The following is an 18,345-nucleotide window of genomic DNA, read 5'->3' as shown; positions in this document are numbered from 1 at the left end:
TGAACTAATTTCTGCAGTTTTCATTTGGTTGGAGCCACATCATACATGCTCTGTTACTATTTCTTAACTATTATAGTGCGTGTAAAGGAACAATAGGGGAAATTATTGCCTTTTCGCATAAGAAATAGTTCGATTCCTTAATTATTTTAGTTCCATATGACTCGGTATTTATTTTTATTTTTTTAAGTAATTGAGATGAAAAACCTATTTGGGTAATTTTCCTCATAGTGCGCATCGAAACGGTTTGTCATCAGTCAATGAGGATGTCAAAATCTTTCCAATATGGGGTTCACCAATATTTAAACGGCTATGTAGGCTAGATAACTTTTACATGCCGATATCTAAATATACCGAAGTCCCTCACCTCACCGTGCACATACCAGTGTTTGTAATTGTCTAACAAAGGGAGGGGGGGCATGGACAGCTGACATGCTGGTGCAGTGTTTTTTTCCCTGCGGCGCATCTTCAGTCCCGACTGAGAAGAGGAGCGCGGAGTAGCTATCTGTCTCATCCTCGGACAGATGAGTGACTGACTTTTTTCAGTGTCATCATTTTTCAGCGTCTGGTATACCTGTGTTTGGGTTGGCAACTTTTTCAGCTTCACCTGCTATTCACGTCGAATGTCTAACAAATAGCCTAGGCTACAAAAGAACACGCAACAGCAGAGGAAATAGTTATCGTTGGCAACAGAACATCTGTTTGGACATTTGGGACAGTTTCTCAGAAGATGTGTCTTCATTCGATTTACTTTTCCTAGACCGACTTTTGATAAGCACTGACTCGATAAATAAGAGATAAACACTTAGAAAACACATTTTCAAGGCGTCAATGAACTGACAGTACATCAAATTAGCCTTTTGAAACTGGATGGATAGAATGTTTCAACTTCTTTAGATAGACAGGTTTCCCTCAATGATGATCAGCAAACCATCGCCAAGGACTTTTATCATTTATTATATGTTGTATGCCGTCTGTTCATGAAATTAGAAATGTTTTGTTTCTTCAAAACCCGAGGATATTCCAGGAACAGGACGGGGTCTCGAAATGGGATACTATCCCGACACCCCTCAAGGATATACTTCACCTTTATTCTGCTGCTTCTCATCTTCACACCTAGAGCAGATTCTTCTTGGTGGTGAGTGGCGTCTTTCATATGCACTTGATGCTGCAGAAATAATCCTATAATTTCTATCCAAGATTACATCTATAATTGAAGTCATTGACATCCAAGATTAGATATGAGTTTCCAGTAGTTTTGGATGACCAGTTGTCTTAATTAGCTAATTATAAGACGTTCCAAGACCTTACAAAAGTTAGGCCTATTAATGTTGGCTATTTAGGAGTACAAAATATAAATTAGGAGAAATCATATGGCCTAATACATATATGCTATAAAGTATGGATTAAATATACAATTATAAACTGGGTGGTTTGAGCCCTGAATGCTGATTGGCTGAAAGACCTGATATATCAGACCATATACCACGAGTATGACAAAACATTTATTTTTACTCTCCTAATTATTTTGGTAAACAGTTTCTAATAGCAATAAGGCACTGGGGGTTTGTGGTGTATGGCCGATATACCACGGCTAAGGACTGTAATCCAGCCACTCCACATTGCGTATTGCATAAGAACAGCCCTTAGTCGTGGTATAATGACCATGTACCACACCCCCAAGATTTGAGATTCGAATTATCCTAGGAATGCAGGAGATTGGGAAATAACTTAAAGTTATACATCAGTTATGTGGCAAACAAATTCAAGAATAGTTTAACACAATAAAACCTTTGTAGTCAATACTTCCATCACACCTTAGAGTCAGACCTATACCCTGCTGGTACTTGTGAAGAAATTGCTGCCAGGCTCCAATTCCAACAGCCACAGGGGGGAATGTGTCTGGATAGTAGTTTTATAACATCAATAGTCTATCAAGTGAGATCAACCAACAGCAGCACACTGTCTGGTGTTCATGAAGATTCATGGACTCAGGGACTTTCCACTATCAATCTTGCATATTAGAAGTGAGGTGCAGGCAGTGGTGCAAGAAAAAGTGTTCCTTGATGATTTCTCTTGAGGGTAAGAACCAAGGGTGAATAAAGGAAGTGCCTACCACTTCACGTGAAACACTGCTCTTATGCCACGATACTCCAATCTTACTGCACAGAACATGGTAAACCAGCTTTCAGCTAGTGGTAAAATAAAAAATAAATAGTTGTGTTCTTATAGTTGATCATCCAAACCACGATAATACCACATACATAAAACTTTTTAATTTTTAAAACATTTTTTTTACATTTTATTTGAGACATTTTAGAAATTGATATTTTCATAAAAATATCCCTGTGGTATTGTTGAAAAAGCTTCTCTGTCTCACAAAATATTATTATAAAAAGAAGTCAGTGCAATTAAACAGTGAAGTGAGGCGGAGCGGGGAGACATGGTAGATCTCTCCAAGGATCTACATATTTATCCAATCATGATTTATATAGTCCGGGGGTTATTTCCAACATGATTGTGATTATTCAGATAAGAAGTAGTGTGTTTTCTGGTGTGCTGGATTGATTGTCCTCTCTCCAAACTAAGTATGAGGCGTAGAGACAGTCAGGGTCTTTTGGCTCAGTTCTCTACTCTCTCTATGGAGAGAGTAAACACTGTGTGCCTCTGCTCTGCTTTATTGCTCAGACTCAGGCAGCAGGGAAGGGAGGCAGATTTTTTTATGGGGGGGGGGGGGGGGGACGGACGACAACCATAACAGGAGTGGAAACACTTTTCTGTTTCTGTATCGGTGGCACGACAAATAATGTAGCTGTGATTAAGCCTGGTAGTAATGATGTCCGGTCGTCGCAGGGAGAGGGAGAGTTGGTTTACAGGAGACAATGTCACACTGTATGGCTGCTGCACTGCACTCTGTGTTTCTGTTCTAGTCTCAGGGGTCTCTCCTAGTTAACTGTGTGGATTCTTTCCTATCTGTGAAAGAGCATCTGACGGTCTCACATTTCATAAACAGCACTGTCCTCTGATGTACCATTTATGGCATCTGTAACCGCGTGGGATTGACAATGAAGCAGGACAGAATTGTTAAATGCATACTTTGTATAGAATTCCTGCGGTTCAATCGCCAATTCAATTAATGATGAATACCCATTGATTCTTGAAGAATATAACTTGTCACACATCTTTCTCGACCTAACTTCAAATCTGTATGCCTATGTAGAGCACTCACTACCGAGTTCCAAACTGCCTCTGGAATCAACGTCAGCACAAGAACTGTTAGTCTAGAGCTTCATGAAATGGGTTTCCATGGCCGAGCAGCCATGCCAAGCGTCGGCTAGAGTGGTGTAAAGCTTGCTGCCATTGGACTCTGGAGTAGTGGAAACATGTTCTCTGGAGTGATGAATCACACTTCACCATCTTGCAGTTTGACGGACAAATCTGGGTTTGGCGGATGCCAGGAGAACGCTACCTGCCCCAATGCATAGTGCAAACTGTAAAGTTTGGTGGAGGATAAATAATGGTCTGTGGCTTTTTTTCATGGTTCAGGGCTATACCCCCTAGTTCCAGTGAAGGGAAATCTTAACGCTACAGCATACAATGACATTCTAGACGATTCTGTGCTTCCAAATTTGTGGCAACAGTTTCAGGAAGGCCCTTTCCTGTTTAAGCATGACAATGCACCCATACACAAAGCAAGGTAATTACCGAAATGGTTTATAAAGATCGGTGTGGAAGAACTTGACCGGCCTGCACATAGCCCTGACCTCAACCCCATCGAACACCTTTGGGATGAATTGGAATGCCGACTGTGAGCCAGGCCTAATCGCCCAACCTCAGTGCCCGACCTCACTAATGCTCTTGTGGCTGAATGGACGCAAGTCCCCGCAGCAATGTTCCAACATCTAGTGGTAAGCCTTCTCAGAAGAGTGGAAGCTGTTATAGCAGCAAAGGGGGGACCAACTCCACATTAATGCCCATGATTTTGGAATGAGATGTTCGACGACCAGGTTTCCACATACACTTGGTCATGTAGTGTATCTTGTTCTTTAACATGTTTTTTTTTTTAAATGGACATCTGTTTTTACACAACAATAGTCCCTGGCAGTTTTACTGGTCTACTGACAATGCACCTGTCTATCTGATCTGCAGGTACATTGGAGCCCTGGGTGCACGGGTGATCTGTGACAACATTCCAGGCCTGGTGAACAAGCAGCGCCAGCTGTGCCAGCGCCACCCGGATCTCATGCAGTCTATTGGGGAGGGTGCCAAGGAGTGGATCCGTGAGTGCCAGCACCAGTTCCGTCACCATCGCTGGAACTGCAGCACGCTGGACCGAGACCACACTGTCTTTGGTAGGGTCATGCTGCACAGTAAGTCTGTTTCAGTGTGTTAATCTCTCTCTCTGTGTGTTCAGTATTCAATCACTTGCATCTTGGATGTAAGATTCACCACATTAATCTGATTCAACACATACAAGTTTTCACATTGGTGGTTGTAGGCAATAGCAGAACATTGTGAGGGACTGCTTCCTAGCCTTTTAGACTTACTCATATTCAAGCCTTAAGGGTATAGCTATGTATATCTCAGCTCAACACATAATACAACAGTTCCCTTCCATATTTGTCTCCTTTGTTTGCCCCTCTCCAATAAGGTAACAGGAGAACGTACTAGTTGTCATTGCCAGTTGTACAATACCCAGAGAGAATGTGTGCAAGTAAATGTATCTAGTTTCACCTTCTCCAGGAATGAGGAGGGTTGGAGAAAGTGGATATTCTCCGAAAACTAGTAGCAGAGAGAGTGATCCACAAGGGTGATGTCTAAACAGTAATAGGAGATGTAAATATTTGGGTAGATGTTTCTGGCAGGCAGACAAAGCCGTACTCCCTGACATATTGCCTGTGTTCTGGTTCATTGCGTGAGGAGGAATGAAAACTAGAGGTGGGTGGGAAAAGCAGACCAAATAACCCTGAATCTGCTCTCCTCTCAAATGAAAACATACCTAGTGACTGAGAAAGCTGCCATCTGTGCAAATTAAAGAGTGACATATGTTTATTAAGCCTTCGCAGAAGGCAGGAATCGTGGTCACAGGAAGGCAATAGTCAAACACACGTAGGCAGTCAAAAACGAACAATACCTAACAACCATACAAACATAAAGAACTGAACTAAATAGGCAGCTGATGAGACCAGGTGAAATTAATTAACAAAAATGAAAGACAGGGCTACGTTCCAGAACAAAGAGAAAAACACACAAGATTGACTAAGTAAAGAAAAGCAGAACCTTACAGTCCCCCCCCCCCCCCCCCAAGGGAGGCTCCTGACAACCTAGGAGGGTGGAGCGGGCGGGCAGGGGCGCAGAGGCGGATGCCTACCTCGGGGGTGAGGTCCGGCAGGCTGGTTCGACAAGGTCGTGGACTGACCCAGCGTCAAGGCTGATGTCCAGTGGGTCTGTTCGGGGGTCGGCCCCAAGTTCAAGGAGCGGGACGATCCGGACAGTTATGGTGAAATGCCTGAATCATCTCTGGGTCGAGGATGTCTTGGTCAGGGACCCAGGACCAGTATTCAGGTCCATAACCTTCCCTGTCCACTAGGTAGTGGATGCGACCTCTCAGGCGTTTGGAATCAAGGATGGCCCGTATGGCGTAGGCATACGTACGCATCCTGTAGAGGACTGTAGGTGACTGGTTTTAACAGAGACACATGGAAGGACGAGGAGATTTTATACTGACGGGGTAACTGGAGGCTGTACATGACAGGGTTGATGTGATGGGTTATCTTGAAGGGACCAATGAAGTATGGACAAAACTTTTTGCAAGGGAGGCGGAGCCACACATGCTGTCCGGGTGAAAGAGTAGTGTAGGTTGGCGGCGTCTGTCGGAAAAGCGTTTCTAGGTATTAGAGGCTTCCTGCAGATGCCAGTGAGCGGTCTCCCATACCCGCTTACAATGCCGAAACCAGTCGTTGACAGATTGGCCAGTACCAGGCTCCGCCTCCCAGGGAAACATGGGGGGTTGGTAACCAAGGACACACTGAAACTGAGTAAGGCGGAGGGATGAGTGCATGAGTGAGTTCTGAGCATATTCAGCCAAGGCTACATACCGACCCCAGTCGTGTGGAGAGCCAGAACATTGATGGCAGAGGTACTTCCCTATTTCTTGGTTCAGGTGTTCTGTCTGCCCCTGGGTCTGGGGTGGTACTCGGAGGAGAGGCTGAGGGCGACCCCCAGTCGTTCACAGAAGGCTCGACACACCCGGGAGACAAACTGGGGCCCACGGTCAAAGACGATGTCCTCTGGAATCTCACACAGATGGAACACCTGCTGGAACATACACTCCGCCAATTCCATGGCGTTAGGTAGATGAGGAAGAGGAACCAGACGACACATTTTTTTTAAACGGCCTACTATGACAAGGTTGGTGGTGTTACCAGAGAATTCAGGGAGGTCTGTGATGAAGCCAACATCTATGTGGGACCAGGGTCTGTGAGGGATTGGCAAAGGTTGAAGCTTCCCAGAAGGGGGACGACAAGGGCTATTGGTTTGGACTCAGACTGGACAGGAGAGTACGTAATCCCTTACGTCGAATGCCAGTGAGGACCACCAGAACTTACGGGCTAGAAGTTCAGTGGTTTTTGTAATGCACGGATGTCCTGACCCTAAGGACGTGTGACACCATTGCATCAGTTGGGGTCTAACAGCTGCTGGTATGTAACTCTTCCCAGCTGGTGTCTCAGGAGGAGCAGGGTCTGAGGTTAGGGCTTCTTGTATGGCCGAGTGAACCACCCACTGTACTGGTCCCATAATGCAAGAGGGAGGAAGAATGGGTGTAGGGTCTGAGTTACTGGTCGGAAGGTCAAACTGGCGGGAGAGAGCATCAGCTTTTACGTTTTTCTTTCCAGGGATGTAAGTAACATGAAAATGGAAGCGTGTGAATAAGAGAGCCCAACGGGCTTGTCTGGAGTTTAACCTCTTGGCCCCTCTGATATATTCCAGATTACGATGATCTGTTAGGACGATAAAGGGATGTTGTGCGCCAACTAACCACTGGTGCCACTCCTCGAGGGCCAGCTTGATGGCGAGGAGTTATGTTCCCCACATCGAAATTCCTCTCAGCAGGGGATAACTTCCAGGAGAAGAAGGCACAGGGATGTGATTTGGGAGGTGTTCCCACTGATTGAGAGAGTATGGCTCCTACTTCAGAGGCATACACTTCCAGGGTGAAAAGAAGGGTCGGATCAGGTTGGCGAAGGACACGAGCTGAGGTGAAGAGGCGTTTCAAGTTGTTGAACGCAGTCAGGGCGGTATCAGTCCATTGAAGGGTCTTGGTCTTTTGGCTGGTAAGGGCAGTGAGGGGAGTGGCAGTCGAACTGAAGTTCCGAATGAACCGGCGATAGAAGTTAGAGAACCCAATGAAACATTGGAGTTCCTTAACGGTGGTGGATTTGGGCCAGTTACTGACGGCGGCGACTTTATTCTCATCCATGCTGACCCCTCCAGGTGTCAGTACAAAAATGAGGAAGTTTACCGAGGTTACATGGAAGGTGCTCTTTTCAGTCTTCACATAAAGGTTATGGTCAAGGAGCCGTTGAAGAACCTTTTGCACATGCTGCCTTCAGGGAGTAGGAGTAAATCAGGACGTCATCAACGTAGACAATGAGAATGCTTGATCATATCCTGGAAAGTTGGAAAGTTGATCATATCCTGGAAAACTTTGTTCATATAGGATTGGAAGACGGTGGGGGCGTTCGTAAGGCCGTATGGCATGACCAGGTATTTATAGTGCCCTTGAGTGGTGATAAAGGCCGTCTTCCATTCGTCATCTTCACGTATACGGACAAGGTTATATGCACTTCGCAGGTCGAGTTTAGTATAGATGTTGTCGCGGCCCACTTGTTCAAGGGTCGCTGGGATCAGAGGAAGAGGGAAATGGTTCTTGACCGTGACGTCATTCATTGAACGATAATCAATACATGGACGGAGACCACCGTCTTTTTTCTCCAAAGAAGAAGAAGCTGGACGCAGCCGGGGAAGAAGAAGGACGAATTCAACCGTTTGAGTGATTCATCAATGTAGTTCTCCATTGCCTCATTTTCCGGGATAGATAGGGGGTAATCATGGTACATTGGTGGGGACACTCCAGGGAGTAAGTCAATAGCACAGTCTCCTGGACGATGTGGTGACAGAGTGGAGACCTTGGTTTTGCTGAAGACATTGCTGTACTGGGCATATTCAGATGGTATGGTGGGTGGCACTCCCGAGGCAGAGTCGTCAATGGTGGTGGCTCTGCAGGGTAAGCTGAGACAACTGGAGAAGCAGGTAGAAGACCAGGACAATAGTTCACCTTGTTGCCACAAGATGGCAGGGTCTTGACGACAAAGCCAGGGGTGTCCGAGGATGAGTGGCTGTTTGGGGGATGAGAGTTCCATGAGATGAATGGTTTTGGTGTGGAAACTCCAATCTGGAGGGTGACGCTCTGTGTCAAGTGCGTGATGAAGCCCGTGCCCAATGGCTGCCCGTCCAGGGTGTTAATCCTTAAGGGAGGGTTGACAGGTGTTAGATCAATGTCAAGCTCTTGTACTAGCTGGTGATCGATAAAATTACCTTCTTCTCCCGAATCTATCAAACCTTCTACGTACTTGGTAACCCCCTTCACGGTTATTAATACTGGGACGGAGAATTGCTTCTAGGAGATATTTAGAAATAAGGACACACCTACCTGCATGGCAGCGAGGGGACCCTTCTCATCTCTCCGTGGGGGGCGAACAGGGCAATGGCTGAGTAGGTGATCTTTCCCTTCACAGTATAGGCAGAGCCCTTCTTGGATCCACTTTTGACATTTGATTTATGGGAGAGGAACATGGCCCAACTGCATGGGCTCTGGAAGACTCGGACGGGATCATGGAAAGACAAGGTTTCGGGTTCCTGGGTGGCAGAGTTCTTCAGCGGTCGGCGATGAGGTGGTCGATGTAGATGAACATACGAATGTATTGATTTAAATCCTAAAGGTCTACTCTACAGGCCAGCTCTGCCTGAAGTTCCCTGTTAACCTCTCTAGGATAGGGGATGCTAGCGTCCCACTTGGCCAAAAGCCAGGGAAAATGTAGCGCGACAAATTCAAATAAAATTATATAAAAATCAAACGTTCATTAAATCACACATGTAAGATACTAAATTAAACCTACACTCGTTGTGAATCCAGCCAACACATCAGATTTTAAAAAGGCTTTTCGGGGAAAGCATAAGAAGCTATTATCTGAAGATAGCACAACAGTAAACAAAGAGAGTAGCATATTTCAACCCTGCAGGCGCTACACAAAACGCAGAAATAAAATATAAATCATGCCTTACCTTTGGTGAGCTTCTTTTGTTGGCACTCCAATATGTCCCATAAACATCACAATTGGTTATTTTGTTCGATTAATTCCATCCATATATATCCAAAATGTTCATTTATTTGGCGCGTTTGATCCAGAAAAAAAACAGCTTCCAATTTGCGCAACGTCACTACAAAGTATCTCAAATGTTACCTGTAAACTTTGCCAAAACATTTCAAACTACTTTGTAATACAACTTTAGGTATTTTTAAACATTAATAATCGATCAAATTGAAGACGGGTCTATCTGTGTTCAATACAGGAAGACAACAAACCAACGCTACTTTTCAAGTCTTGCGCAACTCTCAACAGTGTTACCCAGTTCCTAGATGGCCGTACTTCTTCATTGCACAAAGGAATAACCTCAACCAAATTCCAAAGACTGGTGACATCCAGTGTAAGCGGTAGGAACTGCAAACAAGTGCCTAAGAAATATCGTTTCCCAATGAAACGATATTGGGAAACTGAACAGACAGAGACCTAAAACAGACAGAACAGACAGTAACCTAAAAAAATAAAAAATCTGAATGGTCAGTCTTCGGGATTTTGCCTGCTACATAAGTTCTATTATACTCACAAACATGATTCAAACAGTTTTAGAAACTTCAGAGTGTTTTCTATCCAAATCTACTAATATATGCATATCTTATATTCTTGGCATTAGTAGCAGGAAGTTGAAATTGGGCACGCTATTTATCCAAAAGTGAAAATGCTGAAGTTAAGCCCTCTTCGGTAGACGGTAAGAAAAAGCAGCCTCATTCCCTCCACTCCCTGCAGCCATGGTGCAGAACTCGAGGGCATACTCGGCAGCTGAATTGTGTTCTTGTTGACGACCGGAGGGAGAGTGATCGAATACCTCTTTAAAGACGGTGTGGAAATGGGTCTCGGATCCGAGTTCTGTGCTGTCGGCAGTCCATATGGCGGTGGCCCAATCCATGGCTTTGCCTGTGAGTAAAGACAACAAAATCCACCTGCTCTTGTTGGTGGCGAAGTTAGTGGGGTTGTGCTCAATGTATTTGCTGCATTGAATCAGAAATCTCTGACATTTCCCAGGTGAACCGTCATATTTTCCAGGCATGAATATGAATGAAGGAGGGCTATGGGTTACGATACCTGGCATTGGAGGAGTAGGGATAGGTTGGCGGAGAAGATGGCAGATTTCCTCCATACGCTCCTCTTGCTGGGTTAGGCACTGCTCTAGCTCCGCTGAATCCATTACGTTTTTAGGTGAGGTATCTGTAATGAATACTCAGGGAGAAAAATGTGTAGGTTCACAGGCAGGGCGCGGCAAATGTTTATTAAGCCTTCGCAGAAGGCAGGAATCGTGGTCACAGGCAGGCAATGGTCAACCACATACAAGCAGAAAGAACTGAACTAAATAGGGAGCTGATGAGACCAGGTGAGACACGAACGCAGGTGAAATAAATGAACAAAAATTAAAGACAGGGATTATGTTCCAGAACATAAAAAACAAAAATACAAGGGTTGACTACGAAAAGAAAGCAGAACCTGCTGTACATGGACTGATTGTACACAAACATTGTACAGAGACAACCAAACCTATTTGACTCAAATTTGTTTGTGCTCTATATTTCATTATATATATATATATTTCATATATATTTATATATATTTCATTCTATATACATTGTAACAGTGTCTGTGTTCCAAGTTTCAAGAAGCGTAGACACTGTTTACATTCAGATAGCATGGGACGCAGCACACACAAACAAGATTTGAATCAAATATAGGCATGTTTGTTTCTGTGCAATGTCTTTGGACTATGCAAGTCCAAAGCTTTCAGTTGGGCGTATGTTAGTGTTCGTAGCATGAAATCTGCTCTAGATGATGTACCGCAACTGCTGTGTAACGACATGGTTACTACAACAAAACAAACTTTGCCTGTATAAGACTGACTTCGTTTATATATATAAAACCAGCCTGAGGCCACGTGTTTGAAGAGTATATTGTTACAAGCAATATGTCTAAAAAAATAAGCAAAATCAAAAAGGGTAGTTTTGAGATAATAATATTCATATTTTTAATGTTGAACAAATGAATGTGAAAATGTGTATTTCAGAATCTGGACATTCTCCATAATTGAGGGAATACTATAAGGAGGATAATGACTCCAAAATGTTGTCTGTATCATGTATGGTTCACAGATCATAGGGTCTTACAGGAGGCATGTATAGGTTTAAAAAGGGTCTAAAATGGCAATTTTCATTGTTATTTTCTCCCCCGAAATGTTTATACAATAGGTAAAAAAGATGTTAAACACCTTTCCTCCCAATGAAGTTCCTATGTGAGAATTTAGCCCCCCGCTGGCGTGGAATCGCCCAATGAAATCTTCTTACACAAAATCTCCTGCCATCATATCACCCCAGGTAGCCGGGAGGCAGCGTTTGTGTACGCCATCTCCTCGGCGGGTGTGGTCTATGCAATTACCAGGGCCTGCAGCCAGGGGGAGCTCAAGATCTGCAGCTGCGACGCCCACAAGCGAGGGCGAGCTAGAGACGACAGGGGCGACTTTGACTGGGGCGGTTGCAGCGACAACATCAACTATGGCATCAAGTTCGCCAAGGCCTTCGTCGATGCCAGGGAGAGGATGGTGAAAGACGCTCGGGCGATGATGAATCTACACAACAACCGCTGTGGGCGAATGGTGAGCAATGGCTTCGGGGTTAAGGTGCCGTTTTGCTTTTTTGATACAGGCAGTCCCTTTAAACTAGCACTAGCATATGCTTTAACTACAGTGTAACAACATTGTTACTACAGTTGAACATACATTGCTAGTACAATTTAAGCCACTGTTGAACTGATTTTTTATAAATACTCTAGACATGAATAGTGAGTGTACTAGGTTGACCACAGGTGAGGCTTTGTCTCAACCTCTAACGAAATTGTCCAACCTTCTTGATTTCAGGCAGTGAAGCGCTTTATGAAACTGGAGTGCAAGTGTCATGGTGTCAGCGGCTCCTGCGCCCTCAGAACCTGCTGGTTGGCCATGTCGGACTTCCGGAGGACCGGGGACTACCTCCGAAAGAAGTACAACACGGCCATTGAGGTGACCATGAACCAGGATGGCACAGGATTCATGGTGGCTGACAAGGACTTCAAGGGAACCACCAAGAATGAGCTGGTGTATGTAGAAAACTCCCCTGACTACTGCCTCATGGACAGAGCAGCAGGTGGGTCAACTCATGCAGTTATAGATGTTAGGTAGGGCCAGGAATTTTTCTTCACCACATGACCTGGCAGAGAAAAACCCAGAAGTTTTAGAAATGTCTAAGTGGAAATTAATTTGAAGAGAAATAACATTTCACTATATGATTCAACATAATATTACATTTAGTCATTATTAAAATGTATGGGGCCTTATTTAAGTACTTATCACCAAACTTGGGGAAAATATTGTAATCAGAAACTTAGTTGCTCTAAGTAAAAAGTATTACCCAGACGCTAGATAATACAGGAGTCTACGCATCAAATACAGCTACGAGAATCCCAGACTCATCTGCCGAAGGCCTGCATACCTTCATGGCTCAGAGTTAAATTATTTGACCTTTAACTTCTCTCTAATTCCAACTGTGTTTTCTCTGCCTTGGTAATCTCTGTCTCTCACGCCCCTCATGTCCTATCACTTCAGCAGAGCGTCCAAAGAGCTCTAGAACAGCTAACGGGCTCTGGTTATGATACTTTGGATGTATTGTGTGTTACTGGTATTATTCTCATCTCTGTTAGGCCTATAGTTATAGGTTGACACCTAGTAAATTGCTGTTAAGAAAAGGAGCTATGCTACGCCCCTAGCCTACTACAAGGTGAAGCAATAATCTATTGTATAGGAATTCACACCCTAAGGATACAACAGGGTCATTTTTTTAAATCCTTCTGTGGTCACTATTAAGCTTCACTCCCAAATGCTCAAGGGGAATACCTCCGCTCACACCTATTCTCACACCCCTTCACTCAAGGGCCGGCTGGTCTGTCTTGTGCTCTCTCCACAGGCTCCCTGGGCACGGCAGGGAGAGTCTGCAACAAGTCTTCTAGAGGCACGGACGGCTGCGAGGTCATGTGTTGCGGACGGGGCTACGACACAATGCGCGTCAAACGAGTCACCAAGTGCGAGTGCAAGTTCAAGTGGTGCTGTGCCGTGGAGTGCAAGGACTGCGAAGACACAGTGGACGTTCACACCTGCAAGCCACACAAGAGACCCGATTGGTTGGACCTAACTTGACCCTGACGCCCGGCCTTTCAAAGGATCTAGCAGTGGCCAACTGCATTATGGGATATGTAGTCCCTACTCCCGACTCATTTCTGACCTCCATTACCTCTGGCATGGTTCTCATTTGACAACCCCTTCTAAAGTGACATCCTAAATAACTTTTTGCCAAGGGGCCATATCCCAATTTGGATTGGATGGTGCAGTACTGTATGGTTCTGTTCTATAGGAAGGCAGTCTAAGAGAGTGGTTGGGCCAGGAGAGGGGATAGTTCCTATTTATGTTTTTGTTTGATCGTGTTGATCTGGGGAAATACTATTGTGCTGCTTCCAAAGTGCTGAGGACAGTTTTTCCAACAGAAAATAATTTACACATTATCTGTTGTGGAAATGCAGCACAGGACATTATACTGTGAGCACACCAGAGATGGCGTTAGGATTGTTGGGTGGTGTATGTGTTGGTGTAGGTGTTGGTTTTTGCTTGGTTTAAAACTATGTTCTCTTCTAAACTGGTGACCACTTTGCTCAGTGTTTCATCGGTGTTACAATGAAAAGTGATAAAGAACTGAAATTGTACTCTGCTTGAGACACTGGACATGGAAAGACTGACTTGTATTCAGTAGTTTAGGAGTGTGAACTTTCAGAAAAAAAGGACATCATGCCTCACCCGACTGGTCAAAACGGCATCGGAATGGACGTACAACAGAAAGTGAATTCAACTCTAACATCCAACTGTTACCACGGGCCAGAGAGCTGCACTATGGACACTAATATAGCCCAATAATGAGCAAAGAAATTCATTTAAAACAAATGCTTCTGCTATGAGAGTCAAGTGAAACCAACACTGTCGTCGGCCGAGGTGGACCGTAACGTCTTCTCTCCCGTTGGTGTGACAGTTACCCTGTCAACCTATTATTGTACGTGTTCCTAAAAGAATACGGTGTGATGGACGCTAGCTGTCGTCTCTTGCTTTATTATTTATCACTGGTTACTGAAGCTGCTAGCTGCTCTCCCAAGTTAGCATTCTTCACTATGGGGCACTTTCATTATGCATCCGTACGCAACACCATAGTCATTTCACTCTCGGGGGTTGTTTTGTAGGCTACGTGGGGCTCTGGCTGATCTGTGAGAGATGAATCACTTTGTGAAACCCAGGCCACGACGTTGCGTGACGTAGAGGAGCTGAGAACCTGGATTGATTTTTCAAATCAACATTCACAAGTGCACATAGGCCTTTTGGGCCAGCGGGATATGACCAATCGAGACCGAACAAATGGTACAAACGAATGACCGAAGGCAGTGAGGTCCATGTGGCGATCACAACTACTTATTAAAGACGTCCCGTAAGATGAATGAGATTTCGGTTTGTGTTTAAAAGAGGCAACATTTTCAAATGCAAATGGGCATTGATGTGATTTTAATGCAATGTTCTCAGAACGGTAGGGAGTCGCGGGCCAAGTTGTGCTGTGGTGTTAGTTGGAGTGTTGTTGTCACCTTGGGAGGACCCTAAAATACCACACTTGTTCTATATTAAACCCTGTTGATCCTTCTGTCATTCACATCAGATCTCATCCATCCTCATACCTCTGAACATGTGACACTGTCATTGTCACTGACACACAAGGTGATATTCACTGAATCTACTACTCGCTGTTCTTGAGTAATTCATTAAATTATGATAGATTCCACCCCCCCTCTAATGTCAGCGCTGGGCTCGGCCCTCAACGAATCCGTGGTGTAGGTCCTCTAATTACAGCATTACTCTTCCCCAAGCCAAACATGGGAATTATTTATCTATTTCATAGTCTGTGTAAACCAGGGGATATTATGCAGACTGTTTTCTTTCTCACAGAGCATTATTGTAAAACGATTAGTCACATTAATCACTTTCGAAAAAGCTTTTATTGGTCTCTAAATCTTTTTAAAGGGCAGCGCAACTGTGTCCTTGTGGAAATGTCCTGCCAAATCTCATATAGTATACAGTGGACAGGGAACGGGAAGCGCTTGCTTTGCTTACATCAGTCTTCTAAAATAACCAGCTTGTCACCATCTGCATTCTCCTCCCATCATTGTGATATCTAATGGGCATCTATTTAGTGACAACATGATCACTCTAAAATTGTCTCGGGGGGGGGAAAGTTGAGGATGGAAGACCTAAATGTTTGGCACTAAGTGACACAATGTCTTTATGTTGCCCTTCAATAAAAATAAATTAGTCTATCATAGACAGGGGCGTAGGAGTGACTCTGACAACCTGAAAAACAGGTTTTAAATGCTCATTTCTAGTGACTTTTGAGAAAAGGTTACAGACAAATATTTTCTTACAAACGGGCAAATTTACAAGGCTAAGGGGGCCCTTGCAGAGGGGCACATACTCTGGTACAGTCCAATCAGTCTTAGGGCCATTGCCATTCATACTGTACTGAATACCAGTCTGTTCATGTGGATATATTCAATTAAACAACCATTTTGTACTCATTCGCTGCTACTGTATGATTCATTTCCTATTATTTTCTCACTTCCCCTGTGTCAGGTTGTTACTACTGCTGCTCTACATACTGTATGGTTGGAAACTTAACATAATATTTTCCACTTATAATACAGTTATTATACTGTTTTATAAACTGGGTGGTTCAAACCCTGAATGCTGATTGGCTGACAACTGTGGTATATCAGACCGCATGTATTTTTACTGCTCTAATTACGTCGGTAACCAGTTTATAATAGCAATAAGGCACCTCGGGTTGCGTCGTGCCTAAGAACAGCCCTTAGCTGGTCATATACCACACGCTCTCGTGGCTTATTGCTTAAATAATAACCAGCAACATACACAGTTAAAACTGTAAAATATAAAGGCAACATGTAAAGTCACATGTTTCATGAGCTGAAATAAAAGATCCTCAATATTTTCCATGTGCACAAAAAGCTTATTTCTCTCATATTCTGTGCACAAATTTGTTTACATCCCTGTTAGTGAGTATTTCTCCATTGCCAAGATAACCCATCCACCTGACAGGTGTGGCATATCAAGAAGCTGATTAAACAGCATGATCATTTTACAGGTGCACCTTGTGCAATTTTGTCACACAACACAATGCCACATGCCTGAAGTTTTGAGGGAGAGTGTAATTGGCATGTGACCTGAGATACTGCCAGATAATTGAATGTTCAATTCTCTACCATAAGCCGTCTCCAACATCGTTTTAGAGAATTTGGCAGTACATCCAACCGGCTTCACAACCGCAGACCACGTGTAACCACGCCAGCCCAGGACCACATCCGGCTTCTTCACCTGCAGGATCGTGTGAAACCAGCCACCCGAACAGCTGATGAAACTGAGGCATATTTCTGTCTGTAATAAAGCCCTTTTGTGGGGGAAAAAGAGAAGCAGGTACGGGGAGTCAAACATTTAATGGGGAACAGACATAGAACAAGACAGGAACAGTGTCAGAACACGGGTAACATGGACATATGACAATCAATCCCGAAGCAGGGAACAGAGCTTGGGAACAGGCAGATATAAGGAGGATAATGACACAAGTAATTGAGTCCACATGAGTCCAATGATCGCTAATGCGCGTGACGGGGGGAAGGCAGGTGTGCGTACTGATGGTGGCTTGAGTGCGTAATGCTGGGGATCCTGGAGCCCTCGAGCGCCAGGGGGAGGAAGAGCGGGAGCAGGTGTGACAAAAATCGTTAGAATCAGTGTTTATTTTTCTGTTCATTTTAATTTAAAAAAAATGACGCATGAAAGGTCAAACTGAAATGAATCAATCTGAAATATCATCATGGCTGCCTCTCTCCTGCATGAACTTAACACATGCAGTACACCCTCTAGACATAAGATGCTATCATTTCATCAGAGATAAATCATTTAATTCAGATTGATTCACACTATGACAGAGCATCAGTCTGTGAACTCTATGGGCTCGGAGAGGCACTTCTCACTATCTTACCTGTTGCTTTGTGGCCTCTCTGCATGTCTGTCTGTTCATGGCTGTCACTCTCCTGCCATGATCATGATGGCACCAAAAAAAGTCTTAACACATGGAACACACCTTCATGACCCATAATCACTGTGATGAAGTTCAAGACATCTAAGCTGAAAGCACTCAAATCTGCCATCTAGTTGCAAGGGTGGTTTCTCTTTTTTTGACTGGTGGCACATCCATTGCTACCTTGCTGACCCTATGCTGAAGACTAAGACAGTGATTGAGCAAGTAATTCTGTAGCTAGCAAGTATTCTTTGCTTCAAAACATTCACTAGTAGTTTTACAAACAGACAGCATTAGCTAGTTAGATAAAACCTGACAACTAAATATGAATAAATGGTAGTTGTAAAGCTAACTAGCTACAAGCCAGGGGAAAGTTTATAGTTGCTCACGTTCATTCTAACGTATCAAAGTCTATTCACATTCATACATGTTTAAGTTAAACTTACTTTGTTGTTGCCAACAACAATTACTTTCCCTGTTGCGGTTAGTGATGATGTTGGTGCTGCAACATGCTTTTTCTCTCACTCTCACACTGCTACACTGCTTGTAACAACCAAGAGTGCAACCTGGTCTCAGAGCATTTTGTATTATTATGTACAAAAATCTGAAATACTACATTTAGTATGATATGTTACCTTTGGTATGGTTACATAAGACAGATGTTTACTTAAGGCAAAAATGGAAGTAGGGTGGTTGGTTGGGATGGATGGATGGGTAGGTATATATTGCAAATGTCTAGCAACCCAAAGGTTACGAGTTGG

The 18,345-nt window shown here is 44.0% G+C and overlaps 1 protein-coding gene and 1 long non-coding RNA gene across 3 annotated transcripts; one reads left to right on the top strand and one right to left on the bottom strand.

Moving 5' to 3' along the window:
- On the top strand, nt 1–16,067 carry wnt2ba (wingless-type MMTV integration site family, member 2Ba). Of its 2 annotated transcripts, none has more exons than XM_021609273.3 (5): nt 1–1,135; nt 4,147–4,367; nt 11,756–12,033; nt 12,295–12,559; nt 13,376–16,067. In XM_021609273.3, exons 1-5 carry the CDS (start codon nt 978–980, stop codon nt 13,603–13,605), a joined length of 1,152 nt encoding a protein of 383 aa, XP_021464948.1. In that variant the 5' UTR covers nt 1–977; the 3' UTR covers nt 13,606–16,067. The 2 variants fall into 2 exon arrangements, with proteins under 2 accessions (XP_021464948.1, XP_021464949.1); XM_021609274.3 differs by having other exon boundaries at nt 14–1,135; nt 4,147–4,349.
- Nucleotides 16,068–16,985: 918 nt separating this feature from the next.
- LOC118965381 (uncharacterized) lies at nt 16,986–18,139 on the bottom strand. Its single transcript, XR_005052707.2, has 3 exons — nt 18,031–18,139; nt 17,546–17,628; nt 16,986–17,229 (listed from the first exon to the last, which is right to left on the bottom strand). It is a non-coding gene; the product is annotated as an uncharacterized LOC118965381 (long non-coding RNA).
- Nucleotides 18,140–18,345: the final 206 nt, after the last annotated feature.

Source organism: Oncorhynchus mykiss, chromosome 7 (assembly GCF_057628025.1).
Source record: "Oncorhynchus mykiss isolate SJ-2025 chromosome 7, ASM5762802v1, whole genome shotgun sequence".
Taxonomy (NCBI): domain Eukaryota; kingdom Metazoa; phylum Chordata; class Actinopteri; order Salmoniformes; family Salmonidae; genus Oncorhynchus; species Oncorhynchus mykiss.
Note: the sequence above shows the minus strand (reverse complement) of the source record. Positions and strands in the feature narration are given on the sequence as shown.

Bases quoted from the DNA above. Each gene is read 5' to 3' on its own strand.
- wnt2ba (XM_021609273.3), top strand. From the start codon at position 978: ATGAAATTAGAAATGTTTTGTTTCTTCAAAACCCGAGGATATTCCAGG. The intron at 1,136-4,146 runs GTGAGTGGCGTC...TCTGATCTGCAG, and splicing joins AGAGCAGATTCTTCTTGGTG to GTACATTGGAGCCCTGGGTG. The intron at 12,560-13,375 runs GTGGGTCAACTC...CTCTCTCCACAG, and splicing joins CCTCATGGACAGAGCAGCAG to GCTCCCTGGGCACGGCAGGG.